General features: G+C 40.3%; 1 protein-coding gene across 2 annotated transcripts in view; it reads left to right on the top strand.

Annotated features, from left to right (window-relative positions):
* The window catches only part of CTDSPL (CTD small phosphatase like), a 44,273-nt gene that overhangs the window by 5,730 nt on the left and 12,915 nt on the right, over positions 1-25,628 (top strand). For both annotated transcript variants that reach the window (XM_072412969.1, XM_072412968.1), the window contains exon 2: positions 24,847-25,004. In XM_072412969.1, the coding sequence (XP_072269070.1) occupies positions 24,847-25,004 (158 nt within the window). The remainder of the gene's footprint in view (positions 1-24,846; positions 25,005-25,628) is intronic.

The following is a 25,628-nucleotide window of genomic DNA, read 5'->3' as shown; positions in this document are numbered from 1 at the left end:
CAATTGGCAGGTAGAACCATTCCTTGATATGTATTTAATTTTAGACATTTCCTTGGAGTTCTGCTTTTCTCTACATAATGATATAACATTTTAGAAAGTCACGCTGGCTGTTTACATTTTCTATATAGCACACCCATATACATTGGTTGTTGGCATATGTTATTACCATACCATTAGGCAGTTGATGGGATAGCAGCTCTTGGACTTCAGGGGACTTGTTTGTACTTTACCAATTACCAATGAACTTTACCAATATTTTGTAGTACATTTTCAAAATGTATGCTTTTAAACGTAACGGCTTCTCCTACCTCAGTCCTGTGGTCTGTTTGTGATAAACAGGTTTAGGTTTTATAGGATCAAGGTCAGTTAAACTTGGCTTGGATTCATTTTGAGATGTGAAATTGCCCTTTGCACCTTCTTGTTGACACTGAGGACAGCCATTTAGTGTTGGATTTGCAGCAAAATTGTGCACAGTTAAATAGCCGGTAATGTAGGCCAGGGAAGTATCATTGTCTTATGTTGTAACATCTCCAATGGCTTGTACCCATTTGATTGCCCTAAAGATTAGAAACTGTCCCTCGATTGCCTGCTTACATCTCCAGCAGTGTTCTCCCCCCAGCCGGTTTTAGGTGGGTACACCACCCGGCTCTTTTTTTTTAGTAACCACCCAGCAATTTTTAGGTGGTTACTGAAGAGTTAGAGTGCAATACAGTTTCTGATTGGAACACTGTCCTAACTTTTTGCTGCTTTCTTTATTTCATCATTTTTCATTCATTTTCCAATACACAGATGGAGATGAGAGATCTGAGATGCCCTAAAATGTTGTTTTCATAACTGAAGCTAAAGAGCACCTGTACTGTGATGGCTGTGCATGGAAAAGGCAAACGGAGAGCCAAGAACCAATTGCCAATATATTTCCTGTGGTCTCCCTAAAGCTCATTTTTCGGCCCCTTTAGTAAAATGAATGCATCATATTATGCACTGTCTTTGTGGGACATTGCCTAGCTTGGGATTGGAGCAAAATGAAATAATAAGGACAGAGGCTTTTTATGGCAACAACCAATAAAGTATATTATTACTACAAAAACAGATCTAAAATAATGCTATCCTTAACATAATCTTTCTATGCTATTTGAACTTAGTATTCCTATACTAGGCACTGTAACATAATGACAAAAACAGTCTTGTCTCAAAACCTGACGCGTTTCACCTACAAGGCTTCCTGATGGTATTGCAGCAAACTTTGCTTCCTTAGAGATCCTATCTTGATCAGTGTCAGAGAAATAATTGGGAAGTAGCAGTATAGGTAATGGAAGCACAGTTCATGGAATAAATCACGCAGGGAGATCCTTGCACCTTAGCTTTTATCCAGGGAGGAAAATGGTGAGCAACATAGTAATGACATCTCCGAATCTGGTGAGACTTGCATCCAAGTCTCTCTCTGTTTCCTAAACTTATGCCCAGGACTCGCCAACATAGGCAATTCTTCCACATTGCCTAAACACTTATTACCCCACCTGTACATTTGTGTGATGTACAGACAATACATCAGACACAGACACAATGTGGGACACATTTGCTTCAGGTTTAGCAAAATGTCAGTTTATTTTTTATGTCTGAACAGTACTGTGGCTCTGCATCTGAAATGCCTGGTTGCCGGTAATGAACTTACAGATGTTGCGTCATTCTGGCCTGACCAGTCAAGATGGTCAAAGAGCCTGGAACAGGACCAGGCAAAGATGTCAGGGGCTGCAACAGAGTGATGAAAAATGAGTGTAAATTAATTGCAGATAAATTTATTTTATTGCAAATGAATATGCAATAAAGAACAATAGAGAGAAATAAAGAACCTGCCAGCTTGCAGGTTTTTTTTGGTGTTTTTTTTTTTTAATTTTGGACTTGGATTCCACTTTACAATGGTGGCACAGAATAGACATAGACATTGCATTATAAAAAATGTAGCAAATTTGTGTGACTGTAAGCAAATTATTTATTATTCTGGAATGCACTGTATTGGGGGGGGGGGGAAGGGTCTGCTTTAAGTGTTTCTGTTTTCAAGCATGAATACAGATTCTCTGTAAAAATAGAATTGCAATCCACCCAACCACACTGTGTTTACCCCTTTCTCTTCTGCTGTTAAAGCCTTTTGTTGCAGAGTTGATCCTTCATAAAGCTATTCCTTTCCCTCAGGTGTTGGTTATGAGAGCCTAATTGTGGTCATCCGTCATCATAAATGTCCAGCCTTTTATCTAAGTACCCTGAAAACTAGTCTTTTAAGCAGTAGTTTAGAAGAGCTCTGCGCGGTTAATACCCAGGATTGTTGCAAGGTAATAATGGGGGGGGGGGGGGGCTCCAGCCAATTGGTTTCTCAGCAAATTAGTGATAAATATTCTACCCCTTTGCAGATTGTAGACTTTGGCTGCCTAAATCTGCCGTTTATGAAAGAATAGTTTTGTGTGTTTACAGGTGGAGACCCGGTAATGACGGAAAAGGCCTGTGGCCTACTAGCTGTTGAGTTACAAATCCCGGTTTCGCCGCCAACATTTCTAGAGTAATAGCGTGTAATGGAAAAGTACATATTTGATCAGGGCAAGCATCCGGAGTAGAATTAACTCTAAAGTGCATATAAAGGCAAAACTTATAGATGGTGGAAGGAGGTCTTTCCTGCACCACCAGGGTAAACCATTCAAAGAGGACAAATGTTCAAGGATTACCTTGAAACTTCAAATCCTTTCCTAATGTGTTTTTTCAGCACATCAGGTCTGAATGTGACTCCATATACTACATGCTACATTGAGATGGAGATTCATTTAATTCTTGGTTTATGGTCTCTCGGTAATGTGAAAAATCTATTCCCATAAACACAGAAATTTTTTCAATGCCATGAAAGAATATCGGTCAAAACGTCCTCACGCATTACCTTGCTTTTAGAGGAAATTGAAAGTTTGTGAATCGGCTGCATATTAACAGGGAGATGATGTTAGTACTCGGAAATTTGCATCTTTGTTTATCTAGTTGGGTTTGTTGGAGAGTTTTGGGATTTTGTGACTCTGCGAGTACAAGACATTTTAAAGGGCTGTTACATTTTATCCAATATACATTTATTTTTATATGGATCATGTGCATTGCTACTTTTATGTAAGCTGCTAACAGTAAAATATTTTGGTGGTCAGGACTCTTGAAGTCTGTGATATGTATGGTGCAATACATAAGTCATTTTTTAAAAACCTTTGTGTAACTATGCGTATATATAATACACGTTTTACACATCCGTCCTTTTCCAAGTCCACCCTGTAGTGTAGTTTTATTATCTGTAGTTCTATTATTTTTCCAGCATTGTCAGCCTGTGGACAAGGTGTTTCTAGCAAGGGCATGTAGCTGTTGTAAATGGACCTTTAATAAAAGACATAGGGCTTTTGTTGCAAACTAGAGGCATGCAGATGGGAGGTGAGAGCTGAGTGATAGAGAGATTAGCTTATCGGTCCTCTGCTTCTCCTTTCAGCTCCATAATGTTCCTTAAATAGGAAATAAACCTGCTACACTTGCCTGTCCCCATTCTGTTGTAGGTCGCTACAGTCCTCTTCCTCTATCTTGATTTGCCGTGATGACGTAACTTCTCCCGCACTTTATTACAGTGGGATTAAAGCCTAAGACTGTTCTTGGGGAAGAAGAGGGGAGGCTCAGAAATAGACACTTCCGTGTTAATGTCCCGGACAGAATTCATAATTTCTAATGTAATTTGGCACCTCTGATGCATCTGATTTCCTTCACATGGCTATTAGGCAGGCACAATACAAACATATATGTTCATGCACTGTTTTCCTCTGCTGCTGAATCTCTTTAATTGGGTTGCAGTGATTGCTTGCAACCAGCGTAATTAATACGTGTTCACATTTTTTCAGTATTGCTGTTAAGTGGCTTGGCCTTGTCTCAAGAATTTAACATGATGGAATGTGGAGAAAAGGGCGCATACCTTATAACAGTTCTATATTTCACAGTGCAATCTTCTTCCAAAAATCAGCTTCATCTAACAGTCATTTCCATCAATAGACAATCTTATTTTGTCAAAAAGGAATTATTGTTTTTGGCAGAAAATCTAATTGAATGCAACCAGACTGATTGATCATTTCTGGGCTTCAGATTGCAATGCAAAGGAAATTTAAATCGTGCGTGGAACAGATGAATGTCTACATTTTAAAGAAATGCTTTTTTTTAAGCTGATAATTTTAATTTTGCTTTATGTTTGCGGTATGTTTGCGGTATTGTCTGGTTATCTTCTTTGTTGCTTTCAGCCAGTGAGGCTCTTTTTTTGCAGGTCAGATTGCTCTGAAGCCTGGAGGCCTGTGATTAATAAAGCCTCGCTGTCTGAAGCAGGTCACTTCTGAGGGCTTCCTACTGCTGTTCATAGGGTTTAAAGATTTATTTCAGGCAGAGGGTATCCATTGGGGAATCCCAAGCTGTCCTCCCAGAGAAAGCTGTCAGGAAGATCAATATCTGTCTGCTTGGAGGAATTAATAACTGCTTCAGTGACTGTGCAGCAGGAGACTCACGCAGAGCTAGCAGTACATAAATGTTCTAGCTGCACACTTCAACCCCAACTTCTCTTAGATTGGATAGGAGTGCAACCCTCCTGTTTTATTCAGATTGGACGTGTTGACTTGATTAAAGAAAACCTGTCATGGGAGAAATATGGAGCCTACCATTGCTGGTTGGCTGTCATGCTATACAGATAAATGTACTTGGAAAAAATTTATAAATCCTAAAGGGCAATTATGGTTTATTTTTTTCACTTTTTAATAAATACCCTCAATCACCTGAGTGCCTCCTACTTCCAATCTAGTAATTCTTACTATGTGGCTGTTAGCTCAGGTTGAAGCTGCACATCTTTTTTAGGAAAATTGGTGCTTTTACAGCAAATCATTCCACGGACCCACTAGTTGTCGTTAGCTACACAAGTGGTGTGATCTATCCACCCGTAAAGGTCAAGTTGCATAGAACAGAGCTGGCTTTTACATCAAATGTCTAGAAGTGTATGGAAGACGAGCCAGAGTTTCTGCTGCTTTTGCAGACGGTGATTTCACTTTGAGCTGTGATATTTAATTGGCTCGATCTGACCTGAATCCAAGTCACGTTGCTTTATTTAATCTAGTTTCAAACTGACCTGGAGCATTGTACAAAATGCAATAACACAAAGAAAATGGCCTATGTGAGTTTTAAAGTGAAACTTTGGGCAAAATTAAATTATATGTTTGTAATACAGCCTTCCAATAGCTTAGTACAGCGGTTTGATTTGTCAGTAGATCAAGATTGCTTCGGGTAGGAGGTCAAGTTAATTTCAGGGGATGGGTTAAACCATATTACAAAGCTAAGGGTTTTTACATTTTCTAACTTTTTACATATATCCTATACAAGAAGAGCATGCATAACAGGTCTTTTTAGATGTACCAGTGCTTGGTGAAGTCAGTTCTGTAGTAGAGTGAAAATTTTGAATATGAACTAAAAATGGCAGAACCGGAAAATGAGGGGCTGAAGGGTACCCTGTTGTCACCATGAGGAAATCTGTCCAGAGAAAGGATTGCAGCAGTTGCTGAGGTTCATTTGGGCAGGAAGTTGCTGTGGCAGATCAACAAACTAGTAGTAAGGCGGAACTTAACCTCCTATACTCATCTGTCCTGTTCTGTCACAGAATCATGCCATCCTCTCTGTATCCCTATCTTCCGCTATCCTAATTGTTGGGGCCAGGTAACTACCACGGCTCATTCTGTAACCAGCAGGGGAAGTCAGGATTGCCACGTATCCTGGTGCATGTACAGCCCAGCTTTTTTGACCGATCCCTGGTGCAATTTTTGTTGAACCCAGAAATTTTTTTTGCCGGGTGGGAAGAAGCTGTAGGCAGGTGGCAGCCCCAGTATTGTGACCCAACTTATTAGTAAACAGCTGGGTGGTAACTGAAAAGTGCTGGGTGGTACGCCCAGCTAAAAGGGTCCGGGGAGAATACTGATGTACAGTGTTTCCCCGATTTTAAGACATCCCCAATAAATAAGCCACCCCCCATTTTTGAAAAAATAATTAAAATAAGACACCCGTGAATAAGACATGCTCTGAGATCCGATCCTGTGTGTGTCTCCTTGATGCTGGCTGCAGCACGTGTCTGCTCCTGGCTGCAGTGCAATCAATGGCATAGAGTGATCAGAAGGGGACAATCAATGGAACATGAGTGATCATGAGTGACTTTCAACAATAAATGTGTACTGTAGTCGTCTTCATGGAAAAATAAGACATCCCCTGAAAATAAGACTTAGGGCATATTTTGGCATTTCAAAAAATATAAGACAGTGCCTTATATTCGGGGAAACAAGGTAGGTATTGCAGATGGATTATTGCCTTGCCTGTCTTTTTCTGCAACAATAACCAGCCTGATACAAATTTTTAAAAGTGGAACTTTATTTCACTTCAAAAGAAAAAGAAGATTAATCCTTTAAATCAGCCTGACAACCAAGAAAAGTATCATTTTTAGAGTAAAGCCAGGAATGGCAGCCAACATATTCATTGCCCAAGCAGAAATATATTCATTACTTTCCTGAATGACAAATGGCAGAGGATGAGTATAGGAGGTGTTTCAGGCTTCACAAAATCGTAAGCTATTCGCCCTCACCAGCCTGTTTTGTCTCCTAACATGATGCTGGAAGTGCTAGAGGCGTGATATATCATTTCTCAGAGGCAATCCCCCCGATGTCTTGTCAGAGAGGTACAGATGTTCCAGACATTATTGCAGCAGCTCCAGAAGTTCTCCTGCTCCGTCTAATGCATCCCGCATTGATAATATATTATCGGTTTGCAGAGGGGAGGAGTGCACTAATGCTCTGTTTCATACTCTTTAATGAGCCAAGATTGCTCGGCCGTCTGCCACATCTGCTAGCTTTGATATGATCAGTCTGTGTTGTGAGAAGAGTTCACTCACTGGATGAGTCTGGATCCCTATATACATTTTTTTTAATGTTGTGATTTGCTGCTTTCCAGTGTGTTTTATATTATGTTCTAATTAATCTAGAGATGGACTTCAAAATTGTATTTTATCACAGAATACCCTCTTCATACCAACTACACCTAGGTGACAATAGATATATTAAAAAAAAAAAAATCTACACCAAAAGCTCCTGAATGCTTACTTAAATGTACCAAGGTGGGTCCAGAGTCTACTTGTTCTTGAAGTGTTTCTCTTGTTGCCAATGTCCCTGCCTGGGTGACACAAATGCTTTTCAGTGGTGGTATCTTCCCAAGTTCCAGAGGAAGGCAATGGCATGTTTGGCGCAACGAGGAGTGTTAACAACACCAGTCAAAGGTGGGCATAAACAACAATCCAGTTCAATTCTGGAAGAAACACCCGCAAGGGACGAGTGACTCATTTGATGCAAATAATAAATTCGGGGAATCATGGGAAACTTCATGTATTCCTGGTGCTGTCACCATCTAACTGGGTTGTATAGAACAATTCTGCTGGCTGCTGTGACTTGAGACCCGGTCCATTACATCTTTACATAATGCTGCAATGATTTAAAGGTCAATTAGGAAGAACCACAAATACATACTGACACACCCTTTTCAGGTTAAGCTTGGCTTTATTTTCTCCAGGAAGTGGCAGGGTAACGTTAGGTTTGGGATCCAGGGCTTCATTCCAGAGATACTAGTAAAAAAATAAAGTAGATGTTGCACTTGGCTGTATTAGTTCAACAACTTTTTAGGCTCTGAAAGATTCATTTTAAGCATCTACAGAGCATATAGTGTATGCAAGCATTGACTTCGGTCTTGTGTGTTGCCTAATTCATACAATAGATGTGTAATGAATTCCATTATTTATGTATGACCTACCTGTTGACTACACCCTTGTCTACAGCTGCTGGATGCTCCCAGCTGTGTTTTGGAAAGAATATTAGTCATGCTCTGCACTGTGTATATACAGTCACATGCTGGTCAAACCAATAATACACACAGATGTCACATTCTGACTATTGAGCAAGCTGGTAGAAACTATTTTCTAAAACTTTAAAGCTATTTTCAGCATTAATGAACTCCTAGGTACCTTAATAAAAGGCCTGTTTGTTTGAAACACAGTCCTTTCATTGCTTTCTGGCTGCCTCAAATATTCCACCCTTTTGGTGTGTGGAATACCTGCCACCTACCCCCATTCTCGGCAATCATTTCTCTTTACTAACTTGCATGTTACTACAGAAGGTTTTGGCTTTTGTAATGGTAAGTATTTGACTTATCTGATTGGGAAGCAGCAAAGATGCTTCAGGAAGGTACATTGATTGCCGTATTATTACTGATTTGTTTTTATTTACTAAGTAACCTTTACTGATGGGTAACTATCTGTGTCAGTAAAGTAAATCTTTAACCAAAATTTCTATTTAAAATCTGTCTTGAATGGGGAAAAAGAACCTCTGTCGTGCATCTAAGGAGCTTCGGAATCTGAGCCAGTCTTCCAAAATATTGCAGGAGAGACTCTAAATCCAAGGCAGCATTTCAAAGTTCCCAGGGAATATGTTTCCAAAGTATCCCAATAACCCCCTAAAACGAAGTCAGTCCTACAAATATGCGAAGAGTCCCTAAACCTAAGGTATTTTGTCTCCAAAGTTCAGGTTAAGTACTTCTATAACAATCTTCTCCAGTGCAACACCATTTGGTTGTTTTTTTTTTTTTTTTGTCAGCTGACCAGTTGCAAGCTGCTTTGCAGGTCTGACCAGATCTCAACCTTCAAAGCTCATGATTATTACCGTGTTTCCCCGATTTTAGGACATCCCCATTAAGTAAGCCACCCCCGATTTTTAAAAAAATAATTAAAATAAGACAGCACCTGTGTTTTTTTTTTTTTTTTTTTTTTTTCTTAAAATACTAATACTTGAAAGAAGTTGTAAGATGTATCTACTGTGCAGAACTGCCAAGCAAAAATCTTGGCCTGCATATGTAATTCCCAATGCTGCTAAATTACAGGAACACTGGTATTGCATAATTCGTTATGGAATGTAGTTTTCTTGTAGTACAGTATTCTCAGTATTGTCCCTGAATAGCTTCTCTATGAATATACATTTTTCAGGTTCAGTTCCTCTTGACAGAATATGATTACTTTTCAGAGCTATTGTGTTCAAACACAAAGCTTGCATTGTTTGAAGGGATATGCACAAGTGAACTGCAAGCTTGTGTTTGGGCTTGTGTGTACAGTGTACATATTCCTGCCTTTACAGGAAAGCACAGTTGTTTCGTTTATGTAAAAGCCTTCTGTAAAGGAGAAGATTTCCACTGGCCCAGACCATAACCTGTAGCAAACAGAAAGGTTGCAATAGAATAATCACTGAAATAGGTGGGATCGGCAGAGGGGGTCTGCTGTGCAAAAGGCAGCAATGAGCCAAGGAAGTAAAAATTGTGGCCCCAATGAAGATTTGCTCCCATTCCTGCTCTGGTGACAGCTGTAATATTTTAGATTTCCTCTGACTTTTTGTCTGATGAATCTCCCCAACACACTGGAATTACACTTTCCATTCTCTGCAAACGTTTGGCTATATTATACTTTGCACTATGATGGGGGGGGGGGGATAAAATGTGGAGGACTCCTTCATTCTAAACATATGAAGAATAGAATTCTCATTCTGGGGTAGTGCTAACAGTCAACTCTGATTAATTTCTCTTTAGTCCTGGCACGTGTTTAGGCCCTTAACATCATTTTATATAATGCATTGTATGCAATGACATTGTTGAGTACAGTGTTCTCCCCAGCCAGGGGCTTTTTTCTATAGCTGCCTGACTGTCATTGGACAACAGCTTAGACTGGGCTTTGTATACAATGTAACAGATCTGCCAGTGAAAGGTCAGGCAGCCTGTTAGCTATGCAGGTGGAGAATTTAAAGATTTATACTTTGTCAGAGGAAGTGGGGTGGAAAAGATACAATGCAACAAAAAAAAAAAAAAGAAATACAGTCAGCTTTTGCTGAAAGCTTGCCAGCATCTATCATCCTGGTTAGAAGGGGAGTCAAAGAGCAAATATTCTAAATATATCTTGTTGCCCACAGGTCAGGAGCCCTGGTATGCCATGTGGTGGGCTTGCTGTATAAAACTTTGTCTAAAGCATTGTTTTGCTAGACGTTTTAACATTGGAACAATTAGTCTTGTCACTTTTGCCATTCTGCCACAACTTATCATGGCTATGCAAGGTTTATTTACACTGCTACAAGTTATTTCACTCCTTGCAAAACTTGGAGCACCGGGAAGTTTGGTCCCAATACAAGAACACCATACAAAGTCTATGGAGAAATAAGAACTATTAACGGGTGAGCATGGCTGGAACAAAATATAAAGACCTGCCACAAATATAGGAGTTATTAAATACCTATGGCACAAGCAAGTGGAAAGACTGATATTGTTATAGGTTGTTCAGCCAACTTTATGACCATCTAGTTAGTCTCGCCACCCATTGGGGAAACGTTCTGTGGATACCATTGTGGAGCGAAGGGGGTCAATCACCGTCACGACTGAGGTATAAAGAAAGTTTTAAATAATTTCCCTGAAAAAATAAGCTTTATAATTTTTTAAAGAGTTGACAGAACGTATACTAAAGAGTTTGCTAGCTGACAGGTTCTCTTTAAGTATATCCCTTGACAGGTTCAATTTTGGAGGTTACTTTTGAGTAGTTTATTTTGGCACAATAATTCATCCAGTCACAGTGTAACGTTATTGGGGGGTGTTTAACCTTCTGTCCTCACATCAGAGCTTTCTCTAATCTGTATTTCTGTATTAATTCATATAAATGTCAGGATCAATGTTTGACATTGTGTTCTGCGACCGCCAGTCTAGATTTGTAACCTGCGCGACGTTAAACAGTAATATGGAGTAGGACCGCCATGAGAACAGGTTTTAAGTGACGGCTTAATATTCCACTGATGTATTTCTAGACTACAGGGTCGAAGGGCTTATCCATGTCATCTAGGCAGCTGTTTTGCTGTTTCCAGAGCAGCCGAGCGTTGTTTAATAGACACAGTGTTCTGTGGGAGCAAGCTTCAGTGACAGACTCCATTATATTATTGTGCACAGATCTGACAAGTTTAGGGAGATTGCACATAATTTTTATAGTAGGGTTACTATAGTTTATTTTTTTTATAGCTAAGAGCCTAATTTTGTATATATTAAGTTGCTGTTGACATTAAAGTTTATGTATAACCAAGAACAAAACCGTAGCTGCCTTTTAGATGTGGTGGCTGCATTGGTTTTCTAATATGTAAACTTTTTTTTTTTGTCCTTCCTTCTGTTTTCACCTGCTGGTTCTTGGGGTACCTGACTTTGTGCCCTAGGTTGGCATAATTTACTCAGGAACCTTATGAGGATACAGCTAGTCACCCCAGGACCCAACAAAAGAATACCCCACCTTCCCATCCTCTCCATAATATGGGGGGGGGGGGGGGTGAGCTGGACGGGGCTGCCGAATCTTAGTGATTTGATTGCAATAGAGACCCAGGCATCTTTATGTTTACTATTTGGTCACATAAATATAATATAAAAAGATGCTGATGCTGCAAATTCTCCAACCTGGCTATAGAACAGAATCCTATTTACTACATTATGTGTGTATATATAGATAGATATCGATGTCCTGGAGAAGATTTAGCTACCCCTCGCTAAAATTAAAACTTCTGTTTAGTGATCTAGCAAGCAGATCTTGGCATTCCCGTAGCTAATTGTACTGTCATTTGGAATGCTGGGAACCGGAAGACAGAATGTTTCCCAACTGTCAGATATTTCCAGATATCCTTTCATGCGTTTTGTTCTGGATGAGACACCTGAGCTGGCCACCACAAGAAGATCTGAACTTAAAGGGAAGTTGTAGGTGTGTTTAAAAGGCTTGCTGGTTTATATCTTCCAGACTCCAATGCACGTTTGTAGGACTGCACTATTGCTTTGGGAATAACAAGGCATCCCCGAGTTAAAATTACACCTTGCTCTTTATTATGGAACATGTATTAGGAAAAGTGAAATTATATGAAACATGATGGGGGCGGTGTAGGGAACCAGGCCAAAAACCTCTACAGGAACATTTTCCTATGTGAATCCACAGTGTATGTGTATACATTTCTATGATTGAGGGAGCTATAGCTCGGATTCAACTACGGAGAGGCCACTGCTTCCACACGGAGAGCAAAGGCATAGCATACTGTTGGGGGACATGGGACAGGCCTTTCTGTGCACCGCATTTATTATGCACCTGGAATGTACTTTTCTGAATAAAACTAAGCTTTGAGTTGGTATTTTTTAGTATGACTGGGAGTCATTGGGGTGTATGTGATGCATCACTGCTATTATTTTGTAAACTTTCTCATATGTTGTTTGTACACGTAAAGTAGATGTTTTTTGTTCCTTAATAGTTGTGTTTTGTGGTGTGTTGATATGCAAATTAAATTGTGTGTGAAAGCGCTTCCTGCTTACAAATGTTATAAAACAGAATAAACTAATTCAGCAGCTTTATTTCCAGGGAGTAACTGTTTGAAGTTCAGCTTTTCTTCGGGCAGAGGTAGTGTGAGGTCCTCAGTAGACACAGCTTGTATTTGCTGCGACAGATGTGCTTATGTCATCGTACTGACATTGCCGTTTCCATTAACAATGGAGCAGCAGTACAGAAATATCCTACTTGTATCTCCAGCATTCAGTGCACTGCCTGGAATGTGGCCGCCATTGACGAGAACAGACAGCTGCATTCTACATTCTTTTAGGGTCAGGACAGAGAGATGGGTCCGATTCCCCCTCTGTGTATCGGTCATGGTGTCCTAAAAAAAAAAAAAAAATCTCTGCAACCCCTTAATTATATTTTTTGCGGTTAAACCTCCCCTATAAATGTATTATCGCATTTTATCTGAGCAAAAATATTTTGCAACATTTTTTTGCAGTGTGGAATTCTCTCCTCATGTTCAGTGAGAATTTAAAATGGTGTTACCACTTTTCCTTTAATCAATATCCATTTTTAATGATAATCAGGATAAATAGGTTTACAAAGTCTGAGCAGTATTTAAGGTAAACCCAAGAAAAAAAAATGTAATATTTCAGTTCCTTTTGCCCAAGATGTTGGTAGTTGTTGGTTGGATGAAAGTAGGTATGAATGAATGCTGTACCAAGCAGCTCATCTGTTGGTGAGGGGAAGATGAGTCGTAAATGCCCTGCTGGGCTTCCCTATTGGAAAACAATAGCAGTCTGTCCTAAAGGTTGTTTATTGATCTTATTAGGGCAGTATGGTAGCTCAGAGGTTAGCACACTTGCCTTTGCAGCGCTAGGTCCCGGTTTCTTTAACCCAACCAGGAAGTTTTGTCCTTTTGTAAATATTCTCAGGAAGTGGCATCAGCCTTCTCCTACGCCATTGCTGCTGTGCCAGAGCTACTGTGTAGTGAGATGGTCCTTGAGATCCAGAAACATTCAAACTTCAAATTGCATGGACAATCAAACGCTATACATGCACAGTTTGTTTGGTACATTTGGTGTGAGTTGCATAAAAGTAGATTTCTCACCATCCCTAATAGTGACCGTTGTCACCCTAATACAGAAAGTACATTAGTGGCAGGATTAACGGCTTACAAAAAGCTTCAGGACAAAAACTAATTTAGCCACCACATCTAAGCTGCAATATGAGGTTTTTGTTTTTGGGATTAGGCAAGCTTTAAATTTTTTTTTTTTTTTTTTTTTATGGTTTTATGATAAAAAAGGGGAAAAGAAGAAAACCTATAAATACAATTGAACATAAAAGCATGTCATTTAATCACTCATCTGACATTGGCCAAAGAAAAACGAAGCAATGTTTCATTTTCTGGCACTGCTAGCACCTAATAAATCACCTGCCAATTAATATGATCTCCGAGCCACCACAAGCGCCCACACCCGGAGCTGAACAATCGATAATTGCCTATCTTAATGAATCGTGTAGGAAATCCGCATTATGATCTAATCCTTCCAGGTATTTTCTCTGCCAAACCTGGCAAGGGCCTCCCAATCGCTGGTGTAATAAAAAGCTTTTCTGCAAACCACATCCTCGCCGCTTTGTTGGATCTACACAGTTGTTTAACCAGTAAATCTCAGCGCTGCAAATCCCTCCAGACATGGGAGCTCCCTGCGCTCGCTGACACTGCGTCGTACTGGTGTCACTGGATGTGACCGGCAAAGAAGTTCTGTAAACAGTTTGCATCTAAATAAGGGGGTTTATGTGAGGACATTTCCAGACACTGGCCGCCTTATTCTCTCAACATCTCAACAGCGCTGCGTGTAGCTGCAGATTAACCCTTCCATGGCTAATATTTTCTCCATACTGCAATATTTGTGCAGTAAAGAAAGTTGCGAATTTTTGAAAATCTCTATTTTTTCGCTTTTTACAGCATGAAGTCAAAGTTTTAATGTTTCCCTACAGTTTTCCACAGTTGTACCGCATCCTCTACTCAAAAAAAATTACTGTGAGTTTCATGTACATTGGAAGCTGCAGCAAGTCAGAGCCCACCTATTTCCTGGCTGAAGGAGGTCCCACATCTGTAAGCTCCTCCTTTCCCACCTGGCTGTCCATGGTCTGTCCAGCACGGTTTTTGTTTGTGTTTTTTTTTTTTTCTTGCATTACCTAGGATGGTCTGTATGCAGATGCAACCTGCTTTGCACTTTTTACTCCTCCAGACCTCTGACCATCAAAGTTTTTCTTTCTCTTCTCCTTAGAGCCAGCCCACATCTTAGGGCTGATGGCTCATGAGCAGTACTAAGATCAGGGTGCTGTAACATTTCAGGAAGCTATATATAGCACCCTGTTGGCCCTTTCATTCAGCTATGAAGCCATGATCTGTCCATATTGCATACTGAATTACAGAGATTTGGTGATGACATCAATATGGATATGTAGTGAAAAAGTTTTATTTAAAAAATAGTATGAGCAACCTGTTTTACTTGCCCAATGATTTGTATGTTCCTTGTTATCACAACTGATTGGCTCTTTGGGCAGCTTCTTCCTCTCCCAGTGCTTTCTTTTATTTTACCTTTTGGGCAAAAAAAAAGTGATAGTATCTATGTAAACATAGACCTCTTAAAACCTTCTTGTTGGATCAATAATTTACCAGACCTTGATCCCCCAGCACTCCATCTGCAGCAGCAACAATATCCTATGCATCCAGTTATGGGGCAACTTGTGAACTCCCACCATGTAACAGTTTAGCAGCCAATCACTGGGCCCAAACACTGTCACATGATGGGTAATTGCATCACCACTCCCCTTAGCATCCAATAATCAATGAGCGATTCTGGTGCTGGTTGCAGCATAAGTAGGATTGGGTTGAAAGACAAATTTTCCATGCTACCCTTTTATGTGCAGGATGCCCTTGTCCCTTTAAAAGCCTGTGGTTACAGTGCCTGGATTTTTTTTTTTTTTTTTTTTTAGGATTACCAATGCATCTGAAATCTGTAAAAAGAAAGAAAGCTGTCATGTTTCCAGTGACAGAGAAGGCTTATTTTAATGTCACATGGGAACGAGTTGCTTTTTCCATCCTGCCAGGCAAGCATAACCCAGCAAACTGTGCACCCTGTTATACGGGAGACAAAGTGAGTGCTATAAATCTCCAGCTGTTTGTTCCTTCACTGTCAGACCTCCGTTGTGTTGCCTGTAATTTATGGAGAGCATGTTGTAATTAAATGACAGTTTATGTGCACCAAAGAATGTGCTGAAAGCTTTTCAAGTGACTTTGTTGCTAAAATACAAATAATTACAAAACCTCCTAGAAAAGGAGCCGCTTTATACGTGCTGATCCCGGTGTCTGTTCATAGAACCTTCACTGTGTTGCTGAGCAAAGCCACCCAAAGATTCAGGGCTCCAGATATCGGTCTGCTGCATCCACCACTGCACATTGTGGTTCCACCTGTCAGCCCCATGTATTTACTTTTGCCCTGCACTGACATAGAGGGTTGTGCATGGAGTCAGAGTGTAACAAAAAAGGCGTTCAACATCGGCACACCTTGCATGTTCATAAAGAAAACCTTCCAACTTTTTTGGTGCACTGCTATAAGGCAGAATTGGCTCACTGCAGTATGAGACTTTTATGTCAACGTGCATGGGAAAATATTAATATTAAAATTAGTTAACACTTATTTACTATCCTATGTTCATGATAGTTTTTGAATAGACTGTAGTTATGCATTGTATATCAATAATGGAATGGTAATAATTCTTCTGAATACTCAGTAATATAATACACATATATCAAATGTTTTGTCTTATACATGCCTATTAGTGCTAGCACAGTTTTTTTTTTTTTTTTTTTTTTTTTTTTCCCCTCCGCCTGTTCAATTATAGTCTCTAGACCAAAATCTGAAATCCAGACATCCCTTCCATCTTGCTCATTTGTACAGCTGCACCAAAGAAACAAAATTTACTCCAATTTCACTGGACATGGTTGGCTTTTGACCGTGTACATTAGAAGCTGCAGTAAATTGGAGCTCACCTCATTTTCTCAACCAAAGGAGGTGCAGCATCTTCTAACCCTTTCCTCCCCAGCCTTAAAGTGGAACTAAAGCCTGTTGGACTTGCCTGGCCCTGTTCTGTCGCAGGGCACCTCCTGCCCCTTCTCTTCCTAGGCCAAGCCAGGATGACGCAAGTTCCACAGCTCGAGGAATAAAGGAGGTATGAAATGCTTATTGCAGAAGGGGGATATTGCCTGTCCTTTCTGCAATAAATCTCTGCCTGCTCACGATTTTTGTGTTTTTTTTTTTTTTTTTTTTTTTTTAATGTAGATATCCTTACCCCTGCATTGTAAACCAACTTTTCAGTAAATACCCAAAAACAGCCGGTGGTTACTTAAAAAAGGTGCAGCTGGTAAGCTTGGCTAAATAGGTCTGGGGAGAACACTGGTGGTTTAGTTTAGTGTGTGACTTTTTTCCTTTTTTTTTTTTTTTTTTTTTCGATACAGGCAGTACTGTACTATACTGTACTGTATACCTTTTTTTTTTTTTTTTCCTTAATAAACTTACATAGGTTTAGTTTACACATTATACTACATAACTACATATAATTCAGCTTGTGAAAAACCATATACAGATTTGGTCTGAGATGTTGCTTTTCGTTTTATTTTCAGTATTTTTTTTTTTTTTTTTTAACATGTATTTGTGTTAGGCATTCTTTTCTTTTATACAAACCAGCACGGTTCAGCTCCAAAATCTTCAAAATATTTGTAGGTAAAAATTTAATAATTAACGCTCGCACAATGCTCCAGGCTGTTACTGAAATGATTATGGCTCCGTGTCTGTACCGCTCAGTGAAGACAAACCCACATTAATATCTAATTCTGCTTATGTTGGTGCAAACGCAGCTTTGTGCTGGGTGAGCTCTTCGAGAGCTTAATTTGGCTGTAAGACACATTGCAAGTAAAGGAACATTATAGCACCTAGGTGGAATGGGAATTGTTCTTGCCTTGTATATTGGATATACACAGTCCATTAGCAGCTTTTTATAAAGATGCTTTTTTTTTTAATTTTCCCCACACTAAAAATTACAAGTACAGCCTAATGTAGTAAGAAAAGTCATCTTGTTCTTAAACAGAAGAGCCTTTTTTTTTCCATGGTCAGGGACCATAAAGCAAAATTAAATCCCCGCTGTATTCGCTTGTCCCCATTCTATCACAGGGCGCCACCACCTTCCTTCTCATTCTTGTTGACATCTTCAGCCATCTTGATTGGCCAGGCTGGAACGACGTAACTTCTGCGTAGCCACGCACAAGCTCGTTCAGTTGCAGAAAGAGCAAAGCAAGCCTTGTATCCTCGGCACCCAACACTGCTTTGCTTTCAGCAATTTTGAAAGCAGAAATTGGATTGCATTGCTGCATACACCTCTGACGGTCATATTCATATAAATCGGGCCACAGTGTGTGAACATTGGCGCCCAATGAAGTTTGCCGGCTCAGTAGAGGAGAGATGTCCACAATTTTAGGAAGGTCATATGATTTGGCTCTGGCTCTCTCCAGCTGTTTTTGTGGCTCTTTAACAACTTTTTTTTTTTTTTTTTACTGTTATTGTAATGCTTTTTTGTTTTTGTTGCAGCCATACCATTGCTTTGTAAATGAGCCCTCTAATCTTGTTGCAGGCTGCTTCTTATCTCCTCATTGTTAATGTAATTTTTGCTGTCCCCACCAGCCCATCACTTCCTTGCTGCCATCACTAAGGCCACAGTTAACTGCTGATTTCCATGTGTTATGTTCCACTAAAACCCGATTACTTATGGGATTACAGACAAAGCAGTGTAAGCAGTGTTCCTGTACTGCGGAAACACTGAAATCCAACTTGTGAATAGCAATGCCTGGGCTCTGTTCTGCCTTCACCAAGTCATGACCCCATGCCATGATTATCAAACCTAATTGACTCTATAAAAATACCCTGCCCCATTTATTTTTTGCTACTGAGTGATTGCTTCCACTTCCTGCTGTCTCTGTATCCAGGAAATGGTACCACCGAATACAATTATAGAAGAGGGATGGTAAAGGGAGGGTAAAACTCCCTTTACCATCCCTCTTCTATAATTGTATTCGGTGGTAAGAAAAATTGATTACTCCATGGGAGGTGCCGGGACAATCTGAACCATCACATGGAGTCTACAGTGTGATTTAAGCAACAGCATGAACACCTTTCAGTTTTTGTAGCCTGAACAAAACCGCAGGAGAATGAAAGATAGGTATGTGTTCCAGGGAAGGGTACATCAAAGGGAACCTGTGTCCAAAGGACAGGTTCACTTTAAACTGCATATTCCCAGACAAGGCTGATCTGTCTTTATAAACCAGACTGGAGGGGTGAGGGAAGAATTCCTTTCTGTCTCTGGAAAGTACCTAATCTCCCCACTGCTGGAAGAGATGTGTTTTTATTATCCCAGATCACTTGTGACATTGTGTGAGTATCCTTAATATCCTTTTAGCAATGGAAACCAGTCCCAGGATTCTTGTGTGAAGCCTTCGTTATACAGATGTCAGAATCATGTCTTTGTGCTGCTTTTTTCCAATGCTTCAACATTTACATAATATTGCCATTTAAAAGGGTATAAATATCTGGCTTTCTGCATTTTGGGATTAATGTGATTTTGATGGGTACATTTTTAAGCCAGACAGTTGTAAAAATAAATTCTGCCTCCACCCAAAGGGGGTTCGTATAGCACCCCACATTCAAAGTATAATGATACAGAGAACCCTTTGAATCATTGAGCAAAATACATTATTTCCTTACAGTTCTATGAACAATTTACTGCGTTTATCCCTGTCTGGCTCCACCTAGTAAGTGCTTGGGGGGGACTGTGTTCTTCTGTTGTACTGCACAGGGGTAACCCAACTTGTGTTCTTCTTGTACTGCACGTGCCCACCATTACCCTTGTAGTGGGTGGCAGCCTCCAGTACAGTATGTCTCATCTATAGGAAGGGATTGGGCTGCTATGCTCATGTGCAGTGAAAGCATTTTCAAAGCAATGGTGTGCAGGGTAAAACTGCATTTTTAGTGTTTCCAACATTCTTTATGTAATATGTATCGATGCAGTTCTGAGGTGACCCCCAGCTATAGGATTGAGCAATGTTGTTGGTCTTCAAGCCAATAGTATAGCATGTTCTCCTCAAAAGAGTTTTTTATTCTCCCATTAAAATCTGCTGCTTGTGAAAATTGCATAGTGTGTGGCTGAGGTTTTTTAGGGAGATTTGTGATGTATTGATGTTTGTTTTCAATGCAGAAATTTGGGGGACAAGATGTGAATATGAACAACCATCTAGCAGATTTAACATGACAACAGCAAAGATGTCAGTTGTTTTTGCAGATTTAGAATATGTATTAGGGCTTCTTGCTGCCAGAGATCATTCGGGATTCTACCCTTCTCTAAAACAATTGTCGTTTGGAAGGATTTTGGTGTTAAATTGTTCACTTATTACAGTCTACAATGGGATCCGTTAACGTTGTTCTGGAAGCGACCGGACCAGCTGTGAGCTATGGAAACCTGATTTCATTTTTAGTAAGGTACTACACAGACTCTAAAGATGCAGCGTGCTATGTGGCAAAATATCTTTGCACCCCTGACCTGCACATCTGACATTTCATTCCAAACTCATGTACCTAGAACAGCAGCCACTACTGTTCCGGATGTGTGTATATGTAATTTTGTGGCCATCTAGCCATTTGGCTACTCATGTTCTGGTGCATAGTTGATGTTCCAATTCATCCCAAAGGTGTTCAGTAGGGTTGAGGTCAGAGTTACATGCAGGACTCCTCTCCAATTTCCTCCCGCCAGGTCTTTATGGAATTGGCTTTGCACAGAGGGGAACAGCCATGTTCTTACACTGGATTTTTAAAAGCACAATCGTCTGAAATATCTTTGTATTCTGTGGCATCAGAAGTACACTTTGTTAGAAATTTCTCTTAACTTTGTGGATGCTCTACAAAATTTTGTCCATATAGCCATGTTGGACATGGAATAGTCAGTTACCATTGAGGACTGAAAAAGAGACGGCAATCCCAGAGTTTGTGCTATTTGGTGAACACCTATTTTATTTCTTGCCTTCTACTCTAATAGGGTAACATAGCTGTGCAGCAGCTGTAGAAAAGCACACAGGTCCATGCATTACTTATAATCTTTACTATGTGTATATGTCAAATTTGTTTGAATTTTTAAAAATTTTTTTTCCAATGCACACCTTTTATTAGGCTTAAATCTGATTTGGGCCATGCCATTTTTTTCTCTTCCAAACCCACACAGAGTAATTCGGTGAAACTGTCTGCCCTTCCTGACCCAGCGTGGGTGGATGTTGGTTTGTCCCGGTTCCGCTGAATTTGTTTTAAATAGCTTTATGGAAAGTGAAAAGACTTCCACCCACTAGTTCTCGCTTTCTTCACTAGCACTGACACTAGAGCCAAGATTCTGGCCTTTCCAAATGGTCGGTGTAGAGTTTCTGGCTGCTCATATCACACAAGGCTCTGGTCTATGGCGCATGAGGGATACCATGGACTATTTTAGGGGATTATTGTCTGTAAGCCCTGGCTCTGGGCAAGCATGCCTGTTTTTGTTGAAAGCCGGGTATTAATGCATCATATTACTGTATCTTAAGGGTGACCGTGCAGCACAACTAGGAGATCGGGACAATGCATTGTCACCCCAAAAGACATACATGAATATGATGCACTAATACCCGGCTTTCAACAAAAACCCCTTACAGGGTCTTTTAATAGAGTCTACATGTGGCCATTTGTTACACATGGTGCACTGTTGGCATCTATAGGGGACCAGTCTTAAAAAAAAAAAAAAAAAAAAAAAAAAAAAGTGGCATTTAGGCCTCTCTGGAGTACGTGTAGATAAAAGGCGATTACAGGATGTCCACACCACTGTTGATCAACAAAGAGCAGGTTCACATCTGCCTCGGGATCGAGCAATTCTGAGCAGCTCACCATGCAAGTACTTGAATTGCATCGCTGTAACCGGTGTCTGACCATTTGACTGCAGGTATTGTACTACTCGCTACTGCCCCTATTTGCTCCCTATGGAGCTGCAGGTAGACACCATCATATCTCTCGAGAGGCAGCAGCTCCTGGCATGAGGAGCCCTTAAAACCCATCTCTTAAAACTTTCCTACCCATCTTCTTCTGTCTCTTAAACCCTCTCAACTTACCTACCATTCCATACCCCACCTTCTATTGTATTCTGCCTCCCCACCTCTTAGAATGTAAGCTCTTCAGGGCAGGGCCCCCTCCTGTGTCACTGTCTCTGTATCCGTCATTTGCTACCCCTATTTAATGTACAGCTCTGTGTAATATATCTTGGCTCTATATAAATCCTGTTATTTTATTAATAGAATTTATATAGCGCCAACATATTACGCAGCGCTGTACATTAAATAGGGGTTTGCAATTGACAGACTAATACAGGCAGTGATACAGGAGAAGAAAACCCTGCCCCAAGGAGCTTACAATCCAGTAGGGGTGGGAATTTACACACAATAGGATGGGAGATATGTAGTGATAGTTTCAAAGAAGATGGGTAGGCAAGTTTGAAAAAAATAGGTTTTGAGTGCTCTTTTTAAATGAGCAGAAAGTAGGAGCAATAATGTTTAATATTAATGATGAAGAGTTAAAGTAAGAGTATACAACATATATTTTAGGGTTTATTAAAAAAAAAAATATTTCCAAGCCTAACTCCAGCAATACAAGACATGAATGTTTGGTAGCAGTGCAGCTGCTATCTTCAAGAAGTGCAGTCTCTGACAAAGTTTTCAGCATACATTGTTTCCGGTTATGTTGAATTCCTGCATCTCCCACTGTGCTCAGTGGTTCCACCCCTAAGTTGTGTAGTAATGTTGAGGATGGCAGAAGGAACCACAGCATGCAGCAGGGGATGCAGCATTGTTTGAACTTTTATTCCGCCTGTTTCTTCCTGATCAGTAATTTGGAAAAGTTTTGAAGCCCGTTGGATCAGCATGAAAGCTGGGCAACTAGGTGAGGTCTGTAGTGGCAGCCTACTAATTTTACCAGTTTAATTTTGGGTTTGGGGCTCCAGTGACCCTTGTCACTTTTTGCTGGAATTGTGGTTTTGTGTCTGGCGTGTGTGCAGAGGTTTAGTGTTCCTTGTCTCTGTAAGGAGCTGGAATTCACATTGTGGGGAAAAAACAATCTTTAAAGTTGAATATTGCACATGTCAGGTGCAGAGATTGAACCCCATAGTGGCCACGATAATCCTTGTTTTCAGAAACGAGCTTTCCTCTGCAAGAAAATTTCTGACATTTTTCTTGGCCAAGCTGTAGAAGAAAGGATTGTTTGTTGGCCGGGCCCTTGGGAAGGGGTAAGGAATGCTGCGCACGCACACACCGAATACACTTTCCTGTCCTGGCCATTCCACACTGAACAGATTGGCAGACTATCAAATGGGGCAACAGGGACTTTATTTCAAGACTGTGACAAGCTCCTAAAATATTGCAACAAGTATGTGACTTTTACACTTCCCATGCAGGGTTTTGGATTTCCTCCTTCCCAAGCTTTTGTTCAATTCTTCTTCTAAAAGTTGGTAGAAAAAAACTCCTTTCTAAGCACCATGATGAGGATGAATAACTTTTTCAGAATGTATCAATATTAAAATGTTTGAATTTTAGTTTGTTTGGTTTTTTTTCATGATCATAATAGTTTCTTATTCTTATTTTGTGTCTCTGTTACTAAATTTGAGTTCATCATGGCCACTTGTGTGTTTCTCCACTTCATGTGGACTTTCAACGTCTGCACGCATCTAAGTTAAATATTTGTGTAAATTGTATGTCTAGGCAAAATAGAAAAGATCTTATGTCTGAAATCTACTGCATTCACAACGCTGACAAATCCGTCTGCTGTGCTCACATCCAAGCATTTGTCATTCTCCTCAGTTCTTTCCTGCTGGACTACAGACCCCCCCCCCTCACCATATCCCTCTAATAAAAGGTGCGGGAGGGCAGCTTCGGGATTTCCGTGCAGCAGTAGCTAGTTGTTGTTTTAAATGGGAAGCTAGAGCTAGCTGGATTTCTAGCAGGCACTGTACTTTGATTAAATGCTTGCATAAAAAAAGTGTGTACTTTAATGATGGGGCATTGTGGTTGTATGCTTACATGGGGGTCATTATGTTTGTATTGGGACCCCCTAGTAAGTAGCCTGTAATCAAGTGTTTCCCAAAAAGCATCCTAGTCCGTAAGCTACATATACTGTACATACAGGATTGTCGCCTATGATGAACGATTATGATCTTCTCGGTTAAAAATCTAATGTGTACAGCGGTCCCCTGGCGTCTCTCAATCTATCCTGGCGGATTAACGAATGACTGCTGAGGGCTATGTCAACTCTTGCAATTCTTTTTTTTTTTTTTTCATAAGCAATTATATTGTTACCTGAAGCCAGCCAAAATGTACTGATTCTGACTGCACAGGCCAGAGAATAGGTACAAATTTTAGGCCTTGTTTCAGTTTTTATGAAGACTTTGCAGTAGGCTGTTCTATCATTTTACTCGTGCTAACCTCAGAGAAAAAAAGAACCACCGCTGAGCTCTGCATGTAACCGTTCAACTCCCAGCCCAGGGTCTGCTGAACCTTAGCTGGGGCTCCCCTCCATGAACTGCTTAATCATCCGCTTTCCTTCCTGCTTCCGCTTTACTGCTTTGTTTGAATCCAGCTGGAAATAAAAATAAATAAGACATCAGTGCCAAAGACCTTTAGTGGAACATGGTAATTATGAGTAATTAAGGTTTTATATATGTGCCTACTCCCTGGTATGTTTACAATGGTAAATTAATGGTTTTGCTCATGGCAACAGTGCCACCTAGTGACAAAGGGCAGCAATACCATTTCATACTTTGGCTATAGATAGGCAGATGTGTCACACACTGAGACTGTGGGCATCTGAAGCTGAAACATTGTGGCTGCCAGTTTTCTGACCATCTCTGCCATTGCTCTGTAGGCGAGGGTTGCTTTGGTTACAGTCCATGATCGCTGCATCTAGCCCCTTTTGTTACAGAAGCTTCCCCTATTTTTTGGGCCTTTTCCTCATTTGTCAATCAGTGGCCATTAAGGATAAAACTTCCATACATGCACAATGCATTTGCACCATCCCAACCCTAGGGTGCAGCTGACACATCTTACAGAGGCAGTGAATGAACTCTTCTAATATGCTTCAGGCAATGTTTGGGGAAAAATATTTAAATACAGGAATGGGTTTAGTTCGGCTCCTAGCAGCTCCATATTGCACAGTATATTCAGGAGTCTAAATACTGACATGTAACATGGATTTACAAATATGCTCAGATCTTTGTGTATTTACTCTTTTTATCTTTTTTTCCTGCAGTTTCACAATGCAATATCAGCCTGAAAAAGCAGCGAAACAGAAGTATCTTCAGCTCACTCTTCTGCTGCTTCCGCAGCTACAGCGTCGAGCCGCCAACCTCCAATAATAACACCAGCCCGCTGCCTCCGCTGGTGGAAGAAAATGGCGGCGTTCAAAAGGTAAATGTTGTGTGTTATTATTTGAAGAAAAAAGCTGTTCACTCTATCAAAAAAAACTAAACTAGGAAATCTATTGAGGGCCCATGAGTTTAGTGTTTTTTGTGGTTTCCGGTTTCGTTTTCGTGTCCTTTTTGTGTTGTGAACATATTAAGTCAATGTTCATAAATACCATTTTATAGCCCAGCTAAACTTCTTGTTTTAATCCCTAAACTACAAACCCACGAAACCCAACAAAGTGATCCCTGATTGCCCGCCCCAGTGGAGTTTGCACTGTATTCCCCTATCACATTCATACAAGTGTGCACATATAGTGACCATGGATGCTGATCCGCCTACCAGCATGTTTTGGTGTGTGGGAGAAAACCTAAGTACCTGCAGAAGGCACAAACTACACGAGAATGTACAAACTCAATGTAGATAGTGTCTTCAAGAAAGTGTTGCAAGCTGTAGTGTAGGCCCCTTCCTCATTATCAGCACCCCAAATGCCCTGAAAAATACAACTGATTGGTTGCCAGCTCATTGGGGTCCCAAACAAACCATTAGTTTTGCAGTATGATAAAGAATTGAACCATTTAGGTTGGGGTTTTAAATTGCTGACACAATCTTGGGGGAAAAAGCACAACC

The sequence above is a fragment of the Pyxicephalus adspersus genome, chromosome 5 (assembly GCF_032062135.1).
Source record: "Pyxicephalus adspersus chromosome 5, UCB_Pads_2.0, whole genome shotgun sequence".
In the NCBI taxonomy this organism is placed as follows: domain Eukaryota; kingdom Metazoa; phylum Chordata; class Amphibia; order Anura; family Pyxicephalidae; genus Pyxicephalus; species Pyxicephalus adspersus.
The sequence above is the reverse complement of the archived record's forward strand: the minus strand, read 5'-3'. Positions and strand labels throughout refer to the sequence as shown.